Below are 19,682 nucleotides of genomic sequence, written 5' to 3'. Positions count from 1 at the left end.
TACACTCCCTCAGTCCATTGTAGGGAGTTGTTGCAATAATCTTGACTGCTTACATTAATAAGAGGTTGTGGGTAATCTGGGGTAATAAAGCATCACTGAGGGTAATAAAGTCTGAATTGTTTTTATAGGCCGAGAGATCCGTCTGCCCCTCCGAATCAAAGGGGAAGGAATGGGACCAAAGATTCACTTCAACTTTGAGTTGCTGGATATTGGAAAAGTTTTTGTTGGATCTGTACATTGTTATGAGGTAAGCACTAGAATTGTTCATTGAGACTCAAAAGTACTTGGCTTTTTTTGTTTTATGTGTGTGTTTTTATTGATAGAAAATTTGTGACATCACATTTTTTCCATGACTCATACCTATTCAGACCCCAAATGATGGAACTTCTCCTCCTCCCTCCCAGCCTTATTGAGGGAAGCAACTTTTTCCATCCTTTTCAGCCTCTCTAGCTTTATAAAAAGCATCAAAGTCATAAGTTAATTGGTTTTATCATCATCATTTTGTAAATTGCAAAGGGGGACACCATAAATACATCTCCCCATCTATTTAATGCTTGTTCTCTGACAACATAAATCCTACAGGTCAGAGGATAGAGAACCTTTTACATTTTCCAGAATGTCCTAATGAGGATAGCTGTTTTCACACTTCAGAAGTTTCTCTAATTTAAAATTTTAATTAATTTTCTCTGATTTAAAAACCAATCATCCTGATTTCTGGAAGAGATCTCCCTGCTTTGTCTTTCCAGTTAAATAGAAAATGATTTTTTACATGATGTACCCATGGGTTCATGAGGATCAAAGTTACTTCAGTGTCACTTCATCACTAAATTCATATCCAGGACACTTGTTTACACTATATCAAACTATAACCATTGAAAGTTTATTGTAGAAAGAATCCTAAATTGTAAGTGTTTATATTTCTATAGAGGTAACAATAAAAGCATTTATTTAATGAGTGACAAATAGGTGTCAAGTTCCATGCCTTATTATGTGTGCATGCCTACGTATGTGTGTGTGATTTCTAACTCTTACAGAACCATGAGTGGTGGGTTTTACTGTACCTGTTTTTACACATGAGAAATATGAGGCACATAGTGGTTAATTCAGTCAACATCCTCACCCTTCATGTGTGTTGAGCACATATGCATTAGTTCACTTGGTCCTCACAAAAACCCTATGAAGAAGGCACACTGACTATCCCCATTTTATAGCTGAGGAAGCTGGGGCTTAGAGAAGTTTTACTAGTTAAGGTAAAGCTACATACTGTAACAAACAAATACAATAATATATCTATTTTGTTCCTAACATAAAGTCCCAGACAAGCTTGGTCATCAGCAGATGGCTCTCCTCCCGCAGAAGATCAAGAACTCAGCCTCATTCTATCTCATGGCTCTCCCACCCCTAACATCTGAGTTGCAAGATTGTAGTCTCACATGTATCACACTGGCAGTAGGAGAAAGGCATGGAGAGATGCACATGAGAGGTCTTTATAGGAGGTAGTAATGGAGGTGGCATGTATCGCTTTTGTTCATATCCTATTAGGGTCTGTAACTGCAACACTGGCTGGGAAATGTAGTCTAGCTATAGGCACAGGAGGAAGAGGATATGGGTTCAGGGAATGGCCAACCTGACTCTGCCACATTTGTTAAGTAACTTGGCAAGGTCACACAGCCTGTAAATGTTAGTGAGCCCCGGGGTACTAGGGCCCTACATTGTGTGGGAAGAGAAAGCCCTTTGCTGGCTTTTCAATCCCTTGGGCTCTCATTATGGGCAAATCTGGTCTACAACCAATTCAGCTCAGCCTAAGCATGGGAGGTAAGTGCCCAATTGATGTTGAGAGCTTCCTGCTGTGTCATTTGTCCTCACATTCATTAGACTTAATGATGGGCCAAATGGGATGATTTAAAGGTAAATAGAGATGTTAATGTCATGGAATATACATAAGATGAGATGGAATATACATAAGAGCATAACTTAAATGAAGTAATCACTCACATGACTAATATAAAGTGAAAAGTGGCACAGCTACTATGTTGCATTGTCCTGTATTGCATTCTGAAAAAATGGTCACTTAGGGAGGGAAAAAAAGGTATAAGAGTTCTTATTAAATTAAATTGTTCTTATTAAATTGATATTCTGCCTGTACTTTATCCAGTGCAAATTTCCCTCACATCTTACAGACTGTGTCTTACGGATGCCACATCGGAAAAGAACCTTTAGTTCTGATGCAGAATTGTTATTGAGTTCAATCTCGCTCTGCTGGCTACACAACAAGGCAATAAATTGGGAGACAAGGTGTTGAGGCAAGGAATAGTGACTTTATTCAGAAAGCCGATAGACTGAGAAGATGGCAGACTAGTGTCTGCAAAAAAACATCTTATTGGGGTCTGGAGGCCAGTTTCTTTTATAGAACAGAGAAGGGGAGGAGGTGAGGAAGTTAAGTAAAAAGGCCATTCGTTTTGCAAAATATCTCCGGGCTTGGCCAGCATCGGGGAGGGGATGTGTTAATTTCCTCTTTTCTGCAGCCATCCACAGGTGGGCAGGGTCAGGTTTTCTCCCTGTGAGCTGAACAAAGGCACTTTAGTTTAACATTCAGGCAGAGGGGCAGGGTGCCCTGAGGCAAGCCATTATGTATGATTATAATAACAAAAGCAATGAAAAGCAAAGGTTAAATAAAAGAAATGGATCCAACATGGAGTCAGATTTTGCTCTTCCCTGTTACAAAATGGATAGGATTTCTCTGAATGTAATAATCATTTCTTACATATTTTAACAGAAGTGTGCTTGAGACCATCACTTCCCACCCTCCCATAATTGAACAGTAAAGCAAACCACAGCCAGCTAAGTAAGTGTTAAATGAGGTGCTGCATCAGACTGGACAGTTTTGAGAGCTGTGCAGTGGCAGAGAAGGACTTGGTAAGGTGCTTCTTATGGGAATATTTTGCACTCTCTGCGTATTTAATGCTGATGCCTCATTGCATATCTCTTTCAATTTATTACATTACCTACTTGAAACAAATTTGAGTAACTAGCTATTGCTGTTAGTCATTGCTGAGCTTAGCAGATACATGAAGACTAACCCCCAAGAGTATATGCTATTCCCCAGTGTAATTAGAAGGAAAACAAATGAGAGGTGAAGTTCTATAAATTTTCCCCTCTCCAAGGAGTTGGACTGCAAGGGTAAGGGCATTACTAGTAATCAAAAGGTGTCAGAACTGTATTGTCAAACAATTTGCTGGATTCCGTATACATAAGTAGTTGCTGCTTTGTCAGGGGGAGAAGAATGAAATGCATATTCTCAAAAATAGAGGAACTGGCACGTTATAGAAGATCTGGGTAAAACAAGAAAAAAGGCAATCCATGCACCAGCTCAGAGAGAAGAACAAGTGTCCTTCGAGTTACCATTAACACCTTTGAGTTGCCTTCAACTTATCACTAGTGCATATCAGTTGCTTCTTAAGCACAGGTAAATCTTAAATGCATTCTGCCTAGCACTGGGGACATAAATAGCAATCACTGTCTTTTATGAGCAGTCTTTGCCATGGACTATTCTAAAAGTTATGCAATTTAATAAATGTCATTTTCACAGCAATCTGAGAAGTTAGTAATACTTAACATTTTTTTAAACATCTTTATTGCAGTATAATTGCTTTACAATGGTGTGTTAGTTTCTGCTTCATAACAAAGTGAATCAGCTGTACATATACATATATCCCCATATCTCCTCCCTCTTGCGTCTCCCTCCCACTCTCCCTATCCCACCCCTCTAGATGGTCACAAAGCACTGAGCTGATCTCCCTGTGCTATGCGGCTGTTCCCACTAGCTATCTATTTTACATTTGGTAGAGTATATATGTCCATGTCACTCTATTTTACATTTGGTAGTGTATATATGTCAGTGCTACTCTCTTACTTTGTCCCAGCTTACCCTTCCCCCTCCCTGTGTCCTCAAGTCCATTCTCTACATCTGCGTCTTTATTCCTGTCCTGCCCCTAGGTTCTTCAGAACATTTTTTTTTGGATTCCATATATATGTGTTAGCATACAGTATTTGTTTTTCTCTTTCTGACTTACTTCTGAACATTCTATTTTTAGTTTTTTAAGGAACCTCCATACTGTTCTCCATAGTGGCCGTATCAATTTACATTCCCACCAACAGTGCAAGAGGGTTCCCTTATTCCACACCCTCTCCAGACTTTATTGTTTGTAGATTTTTTGATGATGGCCATTCTGACTGGTGTGAGGTGATACCTTATTGTAGTTTTGATTTGCATTTCTCTGATGATTAGTGATGTTGAGCATCCTTTCATGTGTTTGTTGACAATCTGTATATCTCCTTTGGAGAAATGTCTCTTTAGGTCTTCTGCCCATTTTTTGGATTAGTTGTTTGTTTTTTTGATATTGAGAATCATGAGCTGCTTGTAAATTTTGGAGATTAATACTTTGTCAGTTGCTTTGTTTGCAAATATTTTCTCCCATTCTGAGGGTTGTCTTTTCATCTTGTTTATGGTTTCCTTTGCTGTGCAAAAGCTTTTAAGTTTCATTAGGTCCCATTTATTTATTTCTGTTTTTATTTCCATTTCTCTAGGAGGTGGGTCAAAAAGGATCTTGCTGTGATTTATATCATAGAGTGTTCTGCCGATGTTTTCCTCTAAGAGTTTTATAGTGTCTTGCCTTATATTTAGGTCTCTAATGCATTTTGAGTTTATTTTTGTGTATGGTGTTAGGGAGTGTTCTAATTTCATTCCTTACATGTAGCTGTCCAGTTTTCCCAGCACCACTTATTGAAGAGGCTATCTTTTCTCCATTCTATATTTTTGCCTCCTTTATCAAAGATAAGGTCACCATATGTGTGTGGGTTTATCTCTGGGCTTTCTATCCTGTTCCATTGATCTGTATTTCTGTTTTTCTGCCTGTACCATACTGTCTTGATTACTGTAGCTTTGTAGTATAGTCTGAAGTCAGGGAAGCTGATTCCTCCAGCTCCATTTTCCTTTCTGAAGATTGCTTTGGCTATTCGGGGTCTTTTGTGTTTCCATACAAATTGTGAAGTTTTTTGTTCTAGTTCTGTGAAAAATGCCATTGGTAGTTTGATAGGGATTGCATTGAATCTGTAGATGGCTTTGGGTAGTATAGTCATTTTCACAATGTTGATTCTTCCAATCCAGGAACGTGGTGTATCTCTCCATCTGTTTGTATCATCTTTAATTTCTTTCATCAGTGTCTTATAGTTTTCTGCATACAGGTCTTTTGTCTCCTTAGGTAGGTTTATTCCTAGGTATTTTATTCTTTTTGTTGCAGTGGTAAATGGGAGTGTTTCCATAGTTTCTCTTTCAGATTTTTCATCATTGGTGTATAGGAATGCAAGAGATTTCTGTGCATTCGTTTTGTATCCTGCTACTTTACCAGTTTTGTTGATTAGCTCTAGTAGTTTTCTAGTAGTGTCTTTAGGATTCTCTATGTAGAGTATCATGTCATCTGCAACAGTAACAGCTTTACTTCTTCTTTTCCGATTTGGATTGCTTTTATTTCTTTTTCTTCTCTGATTGCTGTGGCTAAAACTTCCAAAACTATGTTGAATAATAGTGGTGAGAGTGGGTAACCTTGTCTTGTTCCTGATCTTAGTGGAAATGGTTTCAGTTATTCACCATTGAGAACAGTGTTGGCTGTGGGTTTGTCATATATGGCCTTTATTAGGTTGAGGTAAGTTCCCTCTTTGCCTGCTTTGTGGAGAGTTTTTATCATAAATCAGTGTTGAATTTTGTCGAAAGCTTTCTCTGCATCTATTGAGATGATCATACGGTTTTTATCCTTCAGTTTGTTAATATGGTGTATCACATTGATTGATTTGCATATATTAAAGAATCCTTGCATCCTGGGATAAACCCCAGTTGATCATGGTGTATGATCCTTTTAGTGTGCTGCTGGCTTCCGTTTGCTAGTATTTTGTTGAGGATTCTTGCATCTGTGTTCATCAGTGATATTGGCCTGTAGTTTTCTTTCTTTGTGACATCTGTATCTGGTTTTGTTATCAGGGTGATGGTGGCCTCGTAGAATGAGTTTGGAGTGTTCTTCCCCCTGCTATATTTTGGAATAAGTTGAGATGGAGAGGTGTTAACTCTTCTATAAATGTTTGCTAGAATTCGCCTGTGAAGCCATCTGGTCCTGGGCTTTTGTTTGTTGAAAGATTTTTAATCACAGTCTCAATTTCAGTGCTTGTGTTTGGTCTGTTTATATTTTCTATATCTTCCTGGTTCAGTCTCGGAAGGTTGTGCTTATCTAAGAATTTGTCCATTTCTTCCAGGTTGTCCATTTTATTGGCATATAAGTTCCTTGTAGTAACCTCTCATGATCCTTTGTATTTCTGCAGTGTCAGTTGTTGCTTCTCCTTTTTCATTTCTAATTCTGTTGATTTGAGTCTTCTCCCTTTTTTTCTTGATGAGTCTGGCTAATGGTTTATCAATTTTGTTTGTCTTCTCAAAGAACCAGCTTTTAGTTTTATTGATCTTTGCTATTATGTCCTTCATTTCTTTTTCATTTATTTCTGATCTGATCTTTATGATTTCTTTCCTTCTGCTAACTTTGGAGCTTTTTTGTTCTTATTTCTCTAATTGCTTTAGGTGTAAGTTTAGGTTGTTTGAGATGTTTCTTGTTTCTTGAGGTAGGATTGTATTGCTATAAACTTCCCTTTTAGAACTGCTTTTGCTGCATCCCATAGGTCTTGGGTCGTTGTGTTTTCATTGTCATTTCTTCCTAGGTATTTTTTTATTTCCTCTTTGATTTTTTTAGTGATCTCTTGGTTATTTAGTAGTGTATTGTTTAGCCTCCATGTGTTTGTATTTTTTACAGATTTTTTTCTGGTAATTGGTATCTAGTCTCATAGCATTGTGGTCGGAAATGATATTTGATATGACTTCAGTTTTCTTAAATTTACCAGGCCTTGATTTGTGACCCAAGATATGATCTATCCTGGAGAATGTTCCATGAGCACTTGAGAAGAAACTGTATTCTGTTGTTTTGGGATGGAATGTCCTATAAATATCAATTAAGTCCATCTTGTTTAATGTATCATTTAAAACTTGTGTTTCCTTATTTATTTTCAATTTGGATGATCTGTCCATTGTTTAAAGTGGGGTGTTAAACTCCCCTACTATGATTGTGTTATTGTTGATTTCCCCTTTTATGGTTGTTAGCATTTGCCTTATGTATTGAGGTGCTCCTATGTTGGCTGCATAAATATTTACAGTTGTTATATCTTCTTGGATTGATCCCTTGAACATTCAGTAGTGTCCTCCTTTGTCTCTTGTAATAGCCTTTATTTTAAAGTCTCTTTTGTCTGATATGAGAATTGCTACTCCAGCTTTCTTTTGATTTCCATTTGCATGGAATATCTTTTTCCATCCCCTCACTTTCAGTCTGTATGTGTCTCTAGGTCTGAAGTGGGTCTCTTGTAGACAGCATATATACAGGTCTTGTTTTTGTATCCATTCAGCCAGTCTATGTCTTTTGGTTGGAGCATTTAATCCTTTTACATTTAAGGTTTTTATTGATATGTATGTTCCTAGTACCATTTTCTTAATTGTTTTGGGTTTGTTATTGTAGGTCTTTTCCTTCTCTTGTGTTTCCTGCCTAGAGAAGTTCCTTTAGCATTTGTTGTAAAGCTGGTTTAGTGGTGCTGAATTCTCTTAGCTTTTGCTTGTCTGTAAAGGTTTTAAAATCTCCGTCAAATCTGCATGAGATCCTTGTTGGGTAGAGTAATATTGGTTGTAGGTTTTTCCCTTTCATCACTTTAAATATGTCCTGCCACTCCCTTCTCGTTTGCAGAGTTTCTGCTGAAAGATCAGCTGTTAACCTTATGGGGATTCCCTTGTATGTTATTTGTTGTTTTTCCCTTGCTGCTTTTAATATTTTTTCTTTGTATTTAATTTTTGGTAGTTTGATTAATATGTGTCTTGGCATGTTTCTCTTTGGATTTATCCTGTATGGGACTCTCTGTGCTTCCAGGACTTGATTGACTAGTTCCTTTCCCATATTAGGGAAGTTTTCAACTCTAATATCTTCAAATATTTTCTCGCTCCCTTTCTTTTTCTCTTCTTCTTCTGCAGCCCCTATAATTCGAATTGGTGCATTTAATGTTGTCCCAGAGGTCTCTGAGACTGTCCTCAATTCTTTTCATTCTTTTTTCTTTATTCTGCCCTGTGGTAGTTATTTCCACTATTTTATATTCCAGGTCACTTATCTGTTCTTCTGCCTCAGTTATTCTGCTATTGATTCCTTCTAGAGAATTTTTAATTTCATTTACTGTGTTGCTCATCATTGTTTGTTTGCTCTTTAGTTCTTCTAGTTCTTTGTTAAACGTTTCTTGTGTTTTCTCCATTCTATTTCCAAGATTTTGGATCATCTTTACCATCATTACTCTGAATTCTTTTTCAGGTTGACTGCCTATTTCCTCTTCATTTGTTTGGTCTGGTGGGTTTTTACCTTGCTCCTTCATATGCAGTGTATTTCTGTGTCTTCTCATTTTGCTTAACTTACTGTGTTTGGGGTCTCCTTTTTGCAGGCTGCAGGTTCGTAGTTCCCGTTGTTTTTGGTGTCTACCCCCAGTGGCTAAGGTTGGTTCAGTGGGATGTGTAGGCTTCCTGGTGCAGGGGACTTGTGCCTGTATTCTGGTCGATGAGGCTGGATCTTGTCTTTCTGGTGGGCAGGACCGCATCTGGTGGTGTGTTTTGGGGTGTCTGCCCTTATTATGATTTTAGGCAGCCTCTCTGTTAATGGTTGGGGTTATGTTCCTGACTTGCTAGTTGTTTGGCATAGGTTGTCCAGCACTGTAGCTTGCTGGTCGTTGAGTGGAGTTGGGTCTTAGCATTGAGATGGAGATCTCTGGAAGAGCTTTTGCTGTTTGATATTATGTGGAGCTGGGAGCTTTCTGGTGGACCAGTGTCCTGAACTCGGCTCTCCCATCTTAGAGGCACAGGCCTGACACCCAGCCGGAGCACCAAGACCCTGTCAGCTACACGGCGAACAAGATGCACTGTGGTGCTTGGCCCCAGGCGGCAACTACGGCTGTTGCCCAGGTTCCCTGGTTTCTCAGTAATACTTACATTTTACAGATGGGGAAACGGGCACAGAGAAGCCAAGCAGGTTCTACAAGGTCACACAGCTAGTCAAGTCAGTGGAAAAGCTGGGATTTGAACCCAAGCATTTGGCTTCTGAGACCCTGGTCATACTCACTTTTCTACATGGTCTTTTTAAAAGGAATAAAGGATGAAGCATAACTCCTATGACCAGGGAACATAGGATGAGGGAGATGGGAAATAAATGTAAAAAGCTGAACAACATATCAAGTAACACTTAGTTATGTACCTCTTTTGATACATCATCCATCTTCTCTTGGCAGGAGTGGTTGTCTTCCTTTGCAAGAGCCCCTGACTGTATCCTACTTATGCTCTTGATTTCTTCTTCTCTGCTCCTGAGGAGGCACCCTGATCTAGTGGATCCCCTACATCCACCCAGACCCTATTACCTTGGTTACCTAGTCTCCTTTTCTTATTACAAAAACAAACATCTAGGCTGGGCCTTAAGTGTGCATTATCTCATTTAACAGTATAAGTAGACTAGGTCTCACCTACCATACCTTCCTGCAGCTTTGCCACCCTCATTTTCTCTTTTTTACCACTAATGTTCTCAAAACAGGAATCTAGAATAGTCAACCACTATTTCCTCTGCACCTACTCGCTCCCTAAACATTTGTACTCTGGATTCTACAGTCACACTCTATTCAGATTACTTTCTTCTTCAAGGGCAGGGGTGGCCTCTAATTAAAAATTTAAAATCTATAGAATTTTCTCAAAGCTTATTCTCCTTAACCTCTATCCCCATTCAACCCCTTTTGGAAGTTCCCTCTTGGCTTTCTCGGTTCCTGCCATGCCCCCCATACTTTTCTGAATCTTTCTTCATCATCTCCTCTTTTTTTCCTCCAGTGCCTTGATGTAGGTTGAAGGCACTTTCTAAGTAGAGAGAATGACTGTCCACCTATTCAGGTGTAAGTATTGGCAAGGAATAGAGATTGTGTTCTAGAAGCCGAGGAATAGGACTGTGTGGCTATAGTACAAGTTCATGGACGGACTTGTGGAAAGTGACAGTGGGAGTGGTAGACGGAGCCACCTGTGGAGACCTCTGAATGCCAGGCATGAGCTTTGTACACACACCTCATGTGCAATCAAATATGGGCAATGACTTGTTTCCAAAACATTAGTATATAGGAATAAAACTTTTCTGCATGGGAGCTCCCTGGCGGTCCAGTGGTTAAGACTCCATGCTTCCACTGTCGGGGGGACACGCATTCCATCTCTGGCTGGGGAATTAAGATGCCTCACACAGCACTGCGCAGCCAAAAAAAAAAACCAAAACCAGAGAAATGAACAAAAAACTTTTCTGTAGTAAAACAATGGCTTACATAAGTATCCCAAAACAGTTATCCATCCATTACAGTTTGAGATGAAAATATCACAATAGGATGAAATCTAATGGTACAAAGAGAATCCTTGCAATCTGGAATCCACAATAATAGCTCTTTCTACATTCTTCAAGCTACGTTATAAACATAGGCTTAGATATTTCTTGATCCTCTATTCTAACTTGCTTTTTATTTTTCAGCATGCCACTTAATCCCAGCCTTCTCATGTGTATAAGAGAAAGACCTACCTTCCCTTGGTTACTTCAGAGATAGAATTTTAATAAAAGGTCTTTTAAGGTTCTTCTTCAATAGATGTGATTATGATCAATCTTTATAGCATGAATATAATGCATATGACTAATTCTATTTTAAAGAGGAGATAAAAACACAAAATTACTTTCTGTCTTGGGATTCCTGTCTTCAAACATTCAAGACAGAAGACTGCTTATTTTTCCCCTGGAGTTTTTCTGTGGTTCTACTTCCTGCAGCTGTTTCTGTGTTGGTGCTTATATGAAAATAAATTGGAGGCCCATTGCCTACCTTTTCATTCTTGTCTTTTTGATATAGGCAGTACTATCCAACAAAGGCAGCATTGATGCCCTCTTCAACATGATCTGTCCAACTTCGGCTATGGGGACCTGCTTTGTTTTCAGTCCCAAGGAAGGCATCATCGAACCAAGTGGAGTCCAGGCTGTTCAGATCTCCTTCAGTTCTCCCATCCTGGGACACTTTGAAGAAGAGTTCCTGGTCAATGTCAATGGATCACCAGAGCCTGTGAAATTGACCATTATGTAAGTTACTTCTACAGGTAACGTGGAAACTGAAGTTTTTACCTAATGCTTTCTTAAACTTCAAAACTAGAGCACTTTACACATTAATGGAGAATTACTAGGTTGCCAAAATATTTATTTATTTTTTTGTTAACAATATTGATACCTGTCTGAAAGTAGCAACAATTTGATTCCCTACTGTTTACTTTTTAAAATCCAGGCACAGAAGTAAAATGTAAAAATAAAATCCTTTCATAAACTTACTTTAAAAAACCAAAACTAGATCATGTCTTGAATGTCCATAACTGTCTTTGTTGATATGACCACATCAACATAGTGGGGTGTTTTAAATTTCCACCAGTATTTCTCTAGTGAACATGTTTAACTTATTACTGTAGTATGGATGCAGATGGTATTTTGGAATCTAGTTTTTCTGTAAGCTCTAACCTTATAAAATAAGAACTTAAACATTATATTAGTTTCTACTTACTCTCTGTTTTAGTATGTTTAGGGAAAGTAGGTTATTAACACCTGGATAAAATCATCTCTTATAATTAAGCTCTAACTGTTATCAGTTTCTCTAAACCTGCATCTCTTGTTTTTATTTTAAGGAAATTCTTTAAGTGCTCTTAACCTTTAATGTCTCCAGGAATTATAAAAGTCTACTTATAGTGTCAGTCAGTCAAGGCTAGACACTTGCAGCTTTTGTGCTAGATGTCTTCTCTAGCTGCTTTGTTTGTCCTCAGGTTTTAGAAAGAAGTTCTCTGTGACCAATGCATTGGGCAGATCTATAACTTTAGTTCCTGGTGCTTAAAAAGATCATATCTTCAGAATAGATTGCAGATTCTATTTAGATTCCCACAGCAACAGGTTGTTCATTACCATGGTAGTCTCTTTTATTATGGTTCAGTAGCCTAGCAGGACCTCACTCCATCTACAGCTGAGGTCTCCCTTGTGGCCTGGAGATAACATAGAAAAGAGACAGACATATTTCCTAGGCCTGAAGGGTCCTGGGAAAATTTATTGATCTTGTGATATCTACTGGAAATTTAGAATCTTAAGATTGACTCCAAGGCGATTACCATTTGTTCTCAATTCTTCCACCTAAGTATCTCTGTTCTAGGGTGAATTACATCCTCCCAAAATTCATATGTTGAAGTCCTAACACTCAGTGCTTCAGAATGTGACTGCATTTGGAGATAAGACTTTTAAAGAAGTAATTAAGGTAAAATGAGGTCATATGGGTGGGCCCTAATCTAATAAGAATAGTGTCCTTGTAAGAAGAGGACATTAGGACAGATACACAAACAGGAAAAGACTGTGGGAAGACATAGGGAGAAGGTAGCCATCTACAAGCTAAGGAGGAAGTTCCTCAGAAGAAGCCAACCCTGCCAACACACTGATCTTGGACTTCCAGCCTACAGAACTGTGAGGAAATAAATTTCTGTTGTTTAAGCCATCGAGTCTCTGATACTTTATGACAGTCCTAGCAAATGAATACAACCCCTAACAATTAAGGAGAGTGAGTGCATATGCCTCAGGTGTTCTGTGGCGTGGCTAAGACAGCCTACCACAGTCATAAACTCTTTAAAAGATCTCAAGACTTATCTGAAACATTCACAATGCATTTACATTCTTTTCCATAATGCATCTGTGTTTGTGCTAAAAGAAAAAATTGGAGTAGCTTTCCAGATATTTGAATAACAGTGACTCTTAAGAAGATGTATCATGGTTATCCTGGCCCAAGATTTACCTCCTTCAGGGATGTGCAGAATATGAGAACAGGAGTACTTTTTCCCATTATATAAACTTTAACCCACCTCCCACCTCCATAACAATTCACATCTCATTACAAACAGTGGAGGTAGTTATCTGGAGAAGCAGGAAGAGCAAACTTGCAAGTGCAACCTTGTCTATCATTCAGAGATCATCTGGCCCCTTAGCCCCCTTGTTAAGTTCCAGAAGATCAGCTCTTGAAAGCCCCCAACTGAATCAAGGCTTTCTGACTTCTTGGCACCAGGAAATATTGTTCAGAATCATGAGTATCCTCCACAACATCCAGCATCATAGGCCTCCATACAAAAGTGGGAAAGATAAAAATCTTAAAACTCTGCTCTTATAAACATTTAAGATAAAAGGAAAATTGTCCTATCTATAGGCAAGAAAGAATAGGATGTTAAAAGACCATAATTTTACTTTTCATGCAGACAAAGAAAAATCAAACTGCTGGCTGAGACAGGCTAACTGTCCTTCAAGTTGGATAAAAAAGCCCATCCCAATTTCATCCAGTCATTCCACATTTTAAGTTTAGCCTAATAATTAATGTTGTATCTAACTATCAACATGCACACATTGCTACTCTATTTAGGAAAAAAACCCCATGTATTTTGGATATTTGTTTAATAAACTCTTAATGAGCACCTCCTACCTGCAAGGTTGTATATTAGGTGCAGTGACTGGTGAATTTGGGTTTGGTAGACATTCCTGTTGCATGAATCCTATTGTCTTACCCTGTGACTCTGTGAATTATTTATCCAAATTCAGGATGTGATTGCCCATTTCCTAAATTATTTCCTAATAATGACAAGGGAATTAAAAGGCTATACTAGAAAATATCCATTTAACTCAAAGGAAGGCAATAGTGAAAGAATAGAGGAACTGAGAAAACATTAAGACATGTAGAAAACAAACAGAGAAAAGGACGAAGGAATCCTAACTTATCATTAGTTATATTAACTATAAATATATTTCACAATTAACTTAAAAGGCAGAGATTAGCAGAATAGACTTTAAAAACACACATACAAAATATGATTTGACTATATGCTGTCTACAAGAGACGCACTTTAGATCTGAAAGTATGAATAGGTTCAAACTTTTTTAAACGGATGGAAAAAGATACCCTACAAACACTAACCAAAAGAAAGCTGGGGGGCTTCCCTGGTGGCGCAATGGTTGAGAGTCTGTCTGCCGACGCAGGGGACACGGGATCGTGCCCCAGTCCGGGAAGATCCCACATGCCGCGGAACAGCTGGACCTCTGAGCCTGCGCGTCCAGAGCCTGTGCTCCGCAACGGGAGACGCCACAACAGTGAGAGGCCTGCGTACCACAAAAAAAAAAAAAAAAGAAAGCTGGAGTGGCTATACCAATATCTAAATAAACTTTAGAACAAAAATTGTTATAAAGGCAAAGAAGAACATTTTACAATAACAGTCCATCAAGAAGATATAACAGTTATAAACATCGGTACACTTAACAGCAGAGCCCCAAAATACATGAAGCAAAAGCTTACAGAACTGAAGAGAGAAATAGGTAATTGAACAGTAGTAGTCGGAGATGTCACTACCCTACTTTCAATAATGGATAGAACAACTAGGCAGAACATCATAAAGGAAATAGAAGAGCTGAACAATACCGTAAACCAACTGGACCTAACAGATACCTGTAGAACCCAGCAAGTGCACTTGGAACATTTTCCAGAATACACCATGTGTTAAGCCATAAAACAAGTCTCAATAAATTTTAAATAATTTGAATCATAGAGAGTGTGTTCTTCAACTAGAAAGAAATGAATGAAAAATCAAAAATAGAAGGAAATCTGGAGAATTTACAAATATGTGGAAATTAAAAAACACTCCTAAATTACCAATAGGTTAAAGAAGAAATTAAAACAGAAATTTTAAAATACTTTGAGATAAATGAAAACAAGACACAATATACCAAAACTTATGAGATGTGGTAAAAGTAGCACTTAGAGGGAAACTGATAGCTGTAAGTGCCTGTATTTAAAAAGAAGAAAGATTTCAAATCAGTAACCTAAATTGCTACCTTAAGAAGCTTGAAAAAGAAGAGCTAACTAAATCCAAAGCAAGCACAAGGAAGGAAGTAATAAAGATTAGAGTGGAAATTAATGAAATAAAGAAAAACAATAGAGAAAATTAATAAAACTGAAAGTTGTTTCTGCTCAACATTGTACTGGAGGTTCTATCCAAGGCAGTTAGGCAAGAAAAAGAAAAGGCATTCAGGTTGGAAAGGAAGAAGTAAAACTATCTCTCTTTGCAGATGACATGATATTATATATAGAATATCCTAAAGAATCCACCAAAAAACTATAGAGCTAACGAGTGAGTTCAGAAAAATTGCAGGATATAGAATCAATGTACAAAAATCAATTGTATTTCTAGACAGTAGCAATGAAAATTCAAAAATGAAATTAAGAAAATTCCATTTACAATAGGTTCAAAAAAAATAAAGATGGGAATAAATTTAACAAAAAAAAGTGTAAGACTTGAACACTGAAAACTACAGAACATCATTGAAGGGAATTTAAAAGAAGACCTAAATAAGTGAAAAGACATCTGTTTTCATGGATTGGAAGACTTAATGTTAACCTAAGATGGCAGTATTTCCCAAAATGATGTATAGATTCAACATGGTTCTGTCAAAATTTCAGCTGCCCTTTCTGTGGTAATTGATGAGCTGATACTAAACTTTATATGGAAATGCAAGAAACCCAGAATAGCCAAAACAATTTAAAACAATAAGAACAAATTTGGAGGACTTAACACTTCCCAGTTCAAAACTTACTATAGTTTTGATACAGTTATCAAGAATGTGTTGTACTGGCATAAAGATAGACATATAGATCAATGGCATAGAATTGAGAGTCCAAAAATAAATTCACACAATTATGGTCAATTTATTTTTATCAAGAGTATCAAGACAAAAAGGGAACACTCTTGCACTGCTGGTGGGAATGTGAATTGGTACAGCCACTATGGAGAACAGTATGGAGGTTCCTTAAAAAAGTACAAATAGAACTACCATATGACCCAGCAATCCCACTACTAGGTGTATATACCCTGAGAAAACCATAATTCAAAAAGAGACATGTACCAAAATGTTCATTGCAGCTCTATTCACAATAGCCCGGAGATGGAAGCAACCTAAGTGTCCATCATCGGATGAATGGATAAAGAAGATGTGGCACATATATACAATGGAATATTACTCAGCCATAAAAAGAAATGAAATTGAGCTATTTGTAATGAGGTAGATAGACCTAGAGTCTGTCATACAGAGTGAAGTAAGTCAGAAAGAGAAAGACAAATACCATATGCTAACACATATATATGGAATTTAAGAAAAAAAAATGTCATGAAGAACCTAGGGGTAAAACAGGAATAAAGACACAGACCTACTTGAGAATGGACTTGAGGATATGGGGAGGGGGAAGGGTAAGCTGTGACAAAGCGAGAGAGAGGCATGAACATATATACAGTACCACACGTAAGGTAGATAGATAGTGAGAAGCAGCCGCATAGCACAGGGAGATCAGCTCGGTGCTTTGTGACCGCCTGGAGGGGTGGGATAGGGAGGGTGGGAGGGAGGGAGACGCAAGAGGGAAGGGATATGGGAACAGATGTATATGTATAACTGATTCACTTTGTTATAAAGCAGAAACTAATTTAAAAAATTTAAAAAAAAAGAGTATCAAGACAATTCAGTGGGATTAAGGATAGTTTTTTCAACGGATGTTGCTGGAACAACTGGATATCCACATGCAAAAGGATAAAGTTGGACCCCCCCCAAACCTCAGACCATATACAAAATTAACATAACATTTGGGCCAAAGACCCAAATGTAACAACTAAAACTATACAACTGTTTAAATAAAACATAAGTGCAAATATGCATGACCTTGGATTAGGCAAAGGTTTCTTAAAGATGACACCTAAGTATAAGCAATCAAAGAAAAAATAAATAAATTAGACTTTATCAAAATTTAAAATTTTTGTGCCTTAAGGGATACTATTAAGAAAGTGAAAAAACAAACCACGATATGGGAGAAAGTATTTGTAAATCATATATCTGAAAAGGGACTTATATCTAAGATATATAGAGAACATTTACACTCAGTAATAAAAAGGCAACCAATCAAAAATTGGACAAACCATCTGAGCAGACATTTCTCTAAAGAAGATATACAAGTGATTAATAACATGAAAAGACTCTCAACGTCATTAATCATCAGGGAGATGCAAATCGAAACCATAATGAGATAGAACTTCACACCTACGTGGATGACTATAATTTAAAAAATGGAAAATAACAAGTGTTGGAGAGAATGTAGAGAAGTCAGAACCTTCATACACTGATGATGGGAATGTAAAATGTACAGCCACTTTGGAAAACAGTCTGACAGGTTTTCTCAAGTAAACGTTGAGTTACCATATGACCCAGCAATTCTATTCCTAGATACATACTCAAGAAAAATGAAAATATAAATCCATACGAAAACTTGTACATGAATGTTTATTACAGCATTATTCATAGTGGCCAAAAAATCCAAGTGTCTACCAACTGATGAATGGATAAACAAACTGTGGTCTATCCACACAATGGAATGTTATTAAGACCATAAAAAGGAATGAAAAAAGAAAGAAAGGATGTACATGCTACAACATGGTACAATGAATGAACCTTGAAAATGCAATGACAAGTGAAAGAAGCCAGTCACAGAAGACCATATATTGTATGATTCCATTTATGTGAAATGTCCAGAGAGAGTGAATCTGTATATGGATAGGAAGTAGATTAGTGGTTGCTTAGGGCCAGGGGTGGAGGTGGGAGATAGAGGGTGATAGTTAAAGGGTATGGGGTTTCTTTTTGAGGTGACAGGAATGTTCTAAAGTTAATCCAGGTGGTGGTTGCACATATATGTGAATACTATACAAAAACCATTGACTTACACACTTTAAATGGTTGAATTGTATAGCATGTGACTTATATTTCAATGAGGCTGTTATTTTTTTTAATTTCCAGGAGCCTATAATTCATTCATTTCATGGGTGAATTTTTTAAACCTCTGATCTCTTCTCCTGAAGATCCCAAACTAGTAATGCATGTCACTAGCAATAGGTTAGGGTCTGCTTGGTTTTTCCACTGTGAATAATAGGATTTAGGAATCTCCTAGGAACTTACAAGTAAACTTGGACTAGTTAATACTCCAGGTGCTCTGTGGAGGTTAAGTCTCTTGTTTTATCCTTTGCACCTTACCATTCACACCACTCCCATGCCACTTTCTTATTTTGGATGTTCATTCCTTGTTTCTTTCAAAGGAAAGGAAAGTCTGACTGTGGAAAGAATGCTTATGTTCATCCTAAAACTAATCACAAATTGCTAAGAGAAATACTCTTGTCTAAATTGCATTTGTCCAAAGTGTTCTAGCACTTCAAACCACAAACAATAATTTTGAAAACTTGGCAAATATCTAGTGTCACAAATAAATGTCTAATGATAAAGCGTGAAATACACGTATAATTTATTATTTATTTCCAGCTCCACACAGTAATACTGATTTTACTTACGACTTTGCCAGGAACTCTTTCTTGGGCCTTATGGTCCAAGAAGTCTCTATAAAGTTAATATTGTGGATTCTGTAATTTTGTTTCTTATTCTTTTATTGTTGGGTAATCTTCTTTCCTTAGTACCACATAATTTTGGCTAGTATGCCTTGAAAGATCAGAACAGTTACTGTTTCTATTGATTTCTCCAGCTGCATGACACAGTATTTTAAGTGGTTGGATAAACAGCACTGTAAAGTTAATGTGATTTTTTAAATTACCCATGAACAGTTTTGTTCCCTCCTATTTTTACATATGTGACTTTATACAGTTTAACTGTAGCATGTTTCGCATTCAACCCGTTTCACATAACATCATAATTCAATCACTCTCTTAGTCTTTAAAATTCTAATTTTAACAGACCATTGCATTGATGGAGGGCACCATCTTGGCAGAGACTGTCCCAATGTTCAAGATCCCTGATTGAATGAATGTGACAGTATCTAAGTCCAGTTGGTATTCAGCTGCAGTTCCCCTAGTTACATGTGCCTTTGAACAAATGTGATTTAACTCTGGTTTTTTTCTACTTCTACACTGATTAAATGACTGCTTTGTGCAGTTTTGTGATCTTTCTTATTTCTTTAGGCTTTTGTGCTTTTCAGACACTTTTGATCTATTTGTTACTTTGGCCCTGCCAAAACTTCTTTTACAAGTCAAGTATCTAATCTGTAGGCTCCTTTGATTTATCTCAGCTGGATCCTAATTCCTTGCTAGGTACCAGCTGCTCCTTTTGAAACCACTTTGGATCATTAGCATGAAATAGAATAGATGGTCCTGGGAAAGGCTTTTAGAATTGAAACTTGGTGCATTGAGTCTTTGTTGTCATCTCTCCTCCCAGGCTTTCAACAGCCTCTCACCACATTATAATCAGATCTCTAGCAGCCGAAAGTATCACTAGGGCACCAAGTGCATTCAGCATGGTGTGACACACCTACATCACCAACATCAGGATCTGGGTGAATTAGGAGGCTCGTGCTCAGTGGGGTTTCTGGTATTTGTGTGTCTATAACTTTTAAAAGCTTGGCACATAGATGGGGAATTATTTCAGTTC

General features: G+C 37.6%; 1 protein-coding gene across 1 annotated transcript in view; it reads left to right on the top strand.

Moving 5' to 3' along the window:
• The window catches only part of HYDIN (HYDIN axonemal central pair apparatus protein), a gene marked incomplete at its 5' end in the record, with an annotated part of 359,388 nt that overhangs the window by 102,126 nt on the left and 237,580 nt on the right, over window positions 1–19,682 (top strand). Inside the window, 2 exons of the mRNA XM_079723315.1 lie at window positions 129–247; window positions 11,023–11,246. Coding sequence (XP_079579441.1) covers window positions 129–247; window positions 11,023–11,246 — 343 coding nt within the window. The remainder of the gene's footprint in view (window positions 1–128; window positions 248–11,022; window positions 11,247–19,682) is intronic.

Source organism: Hyperoodon ampullatus (assembly GCF_949752795.1).
Source record: "Hyperoodon ampullatus genome assembly, chromosome: 18".
Taxonomy (NCBI): domain Eukaryota; kingdom Metazoa; phylum Chordata; class Mammalia; order Artiodactyla; family Ziphiidae; genus Hyperoodon; species Hyperoodon ampullatus.
The sequence above is the reverse complement of the archived record's forward strand: the minus strand, read 5'-3'. Positions and strand labels throughout refer to the sequence as shown.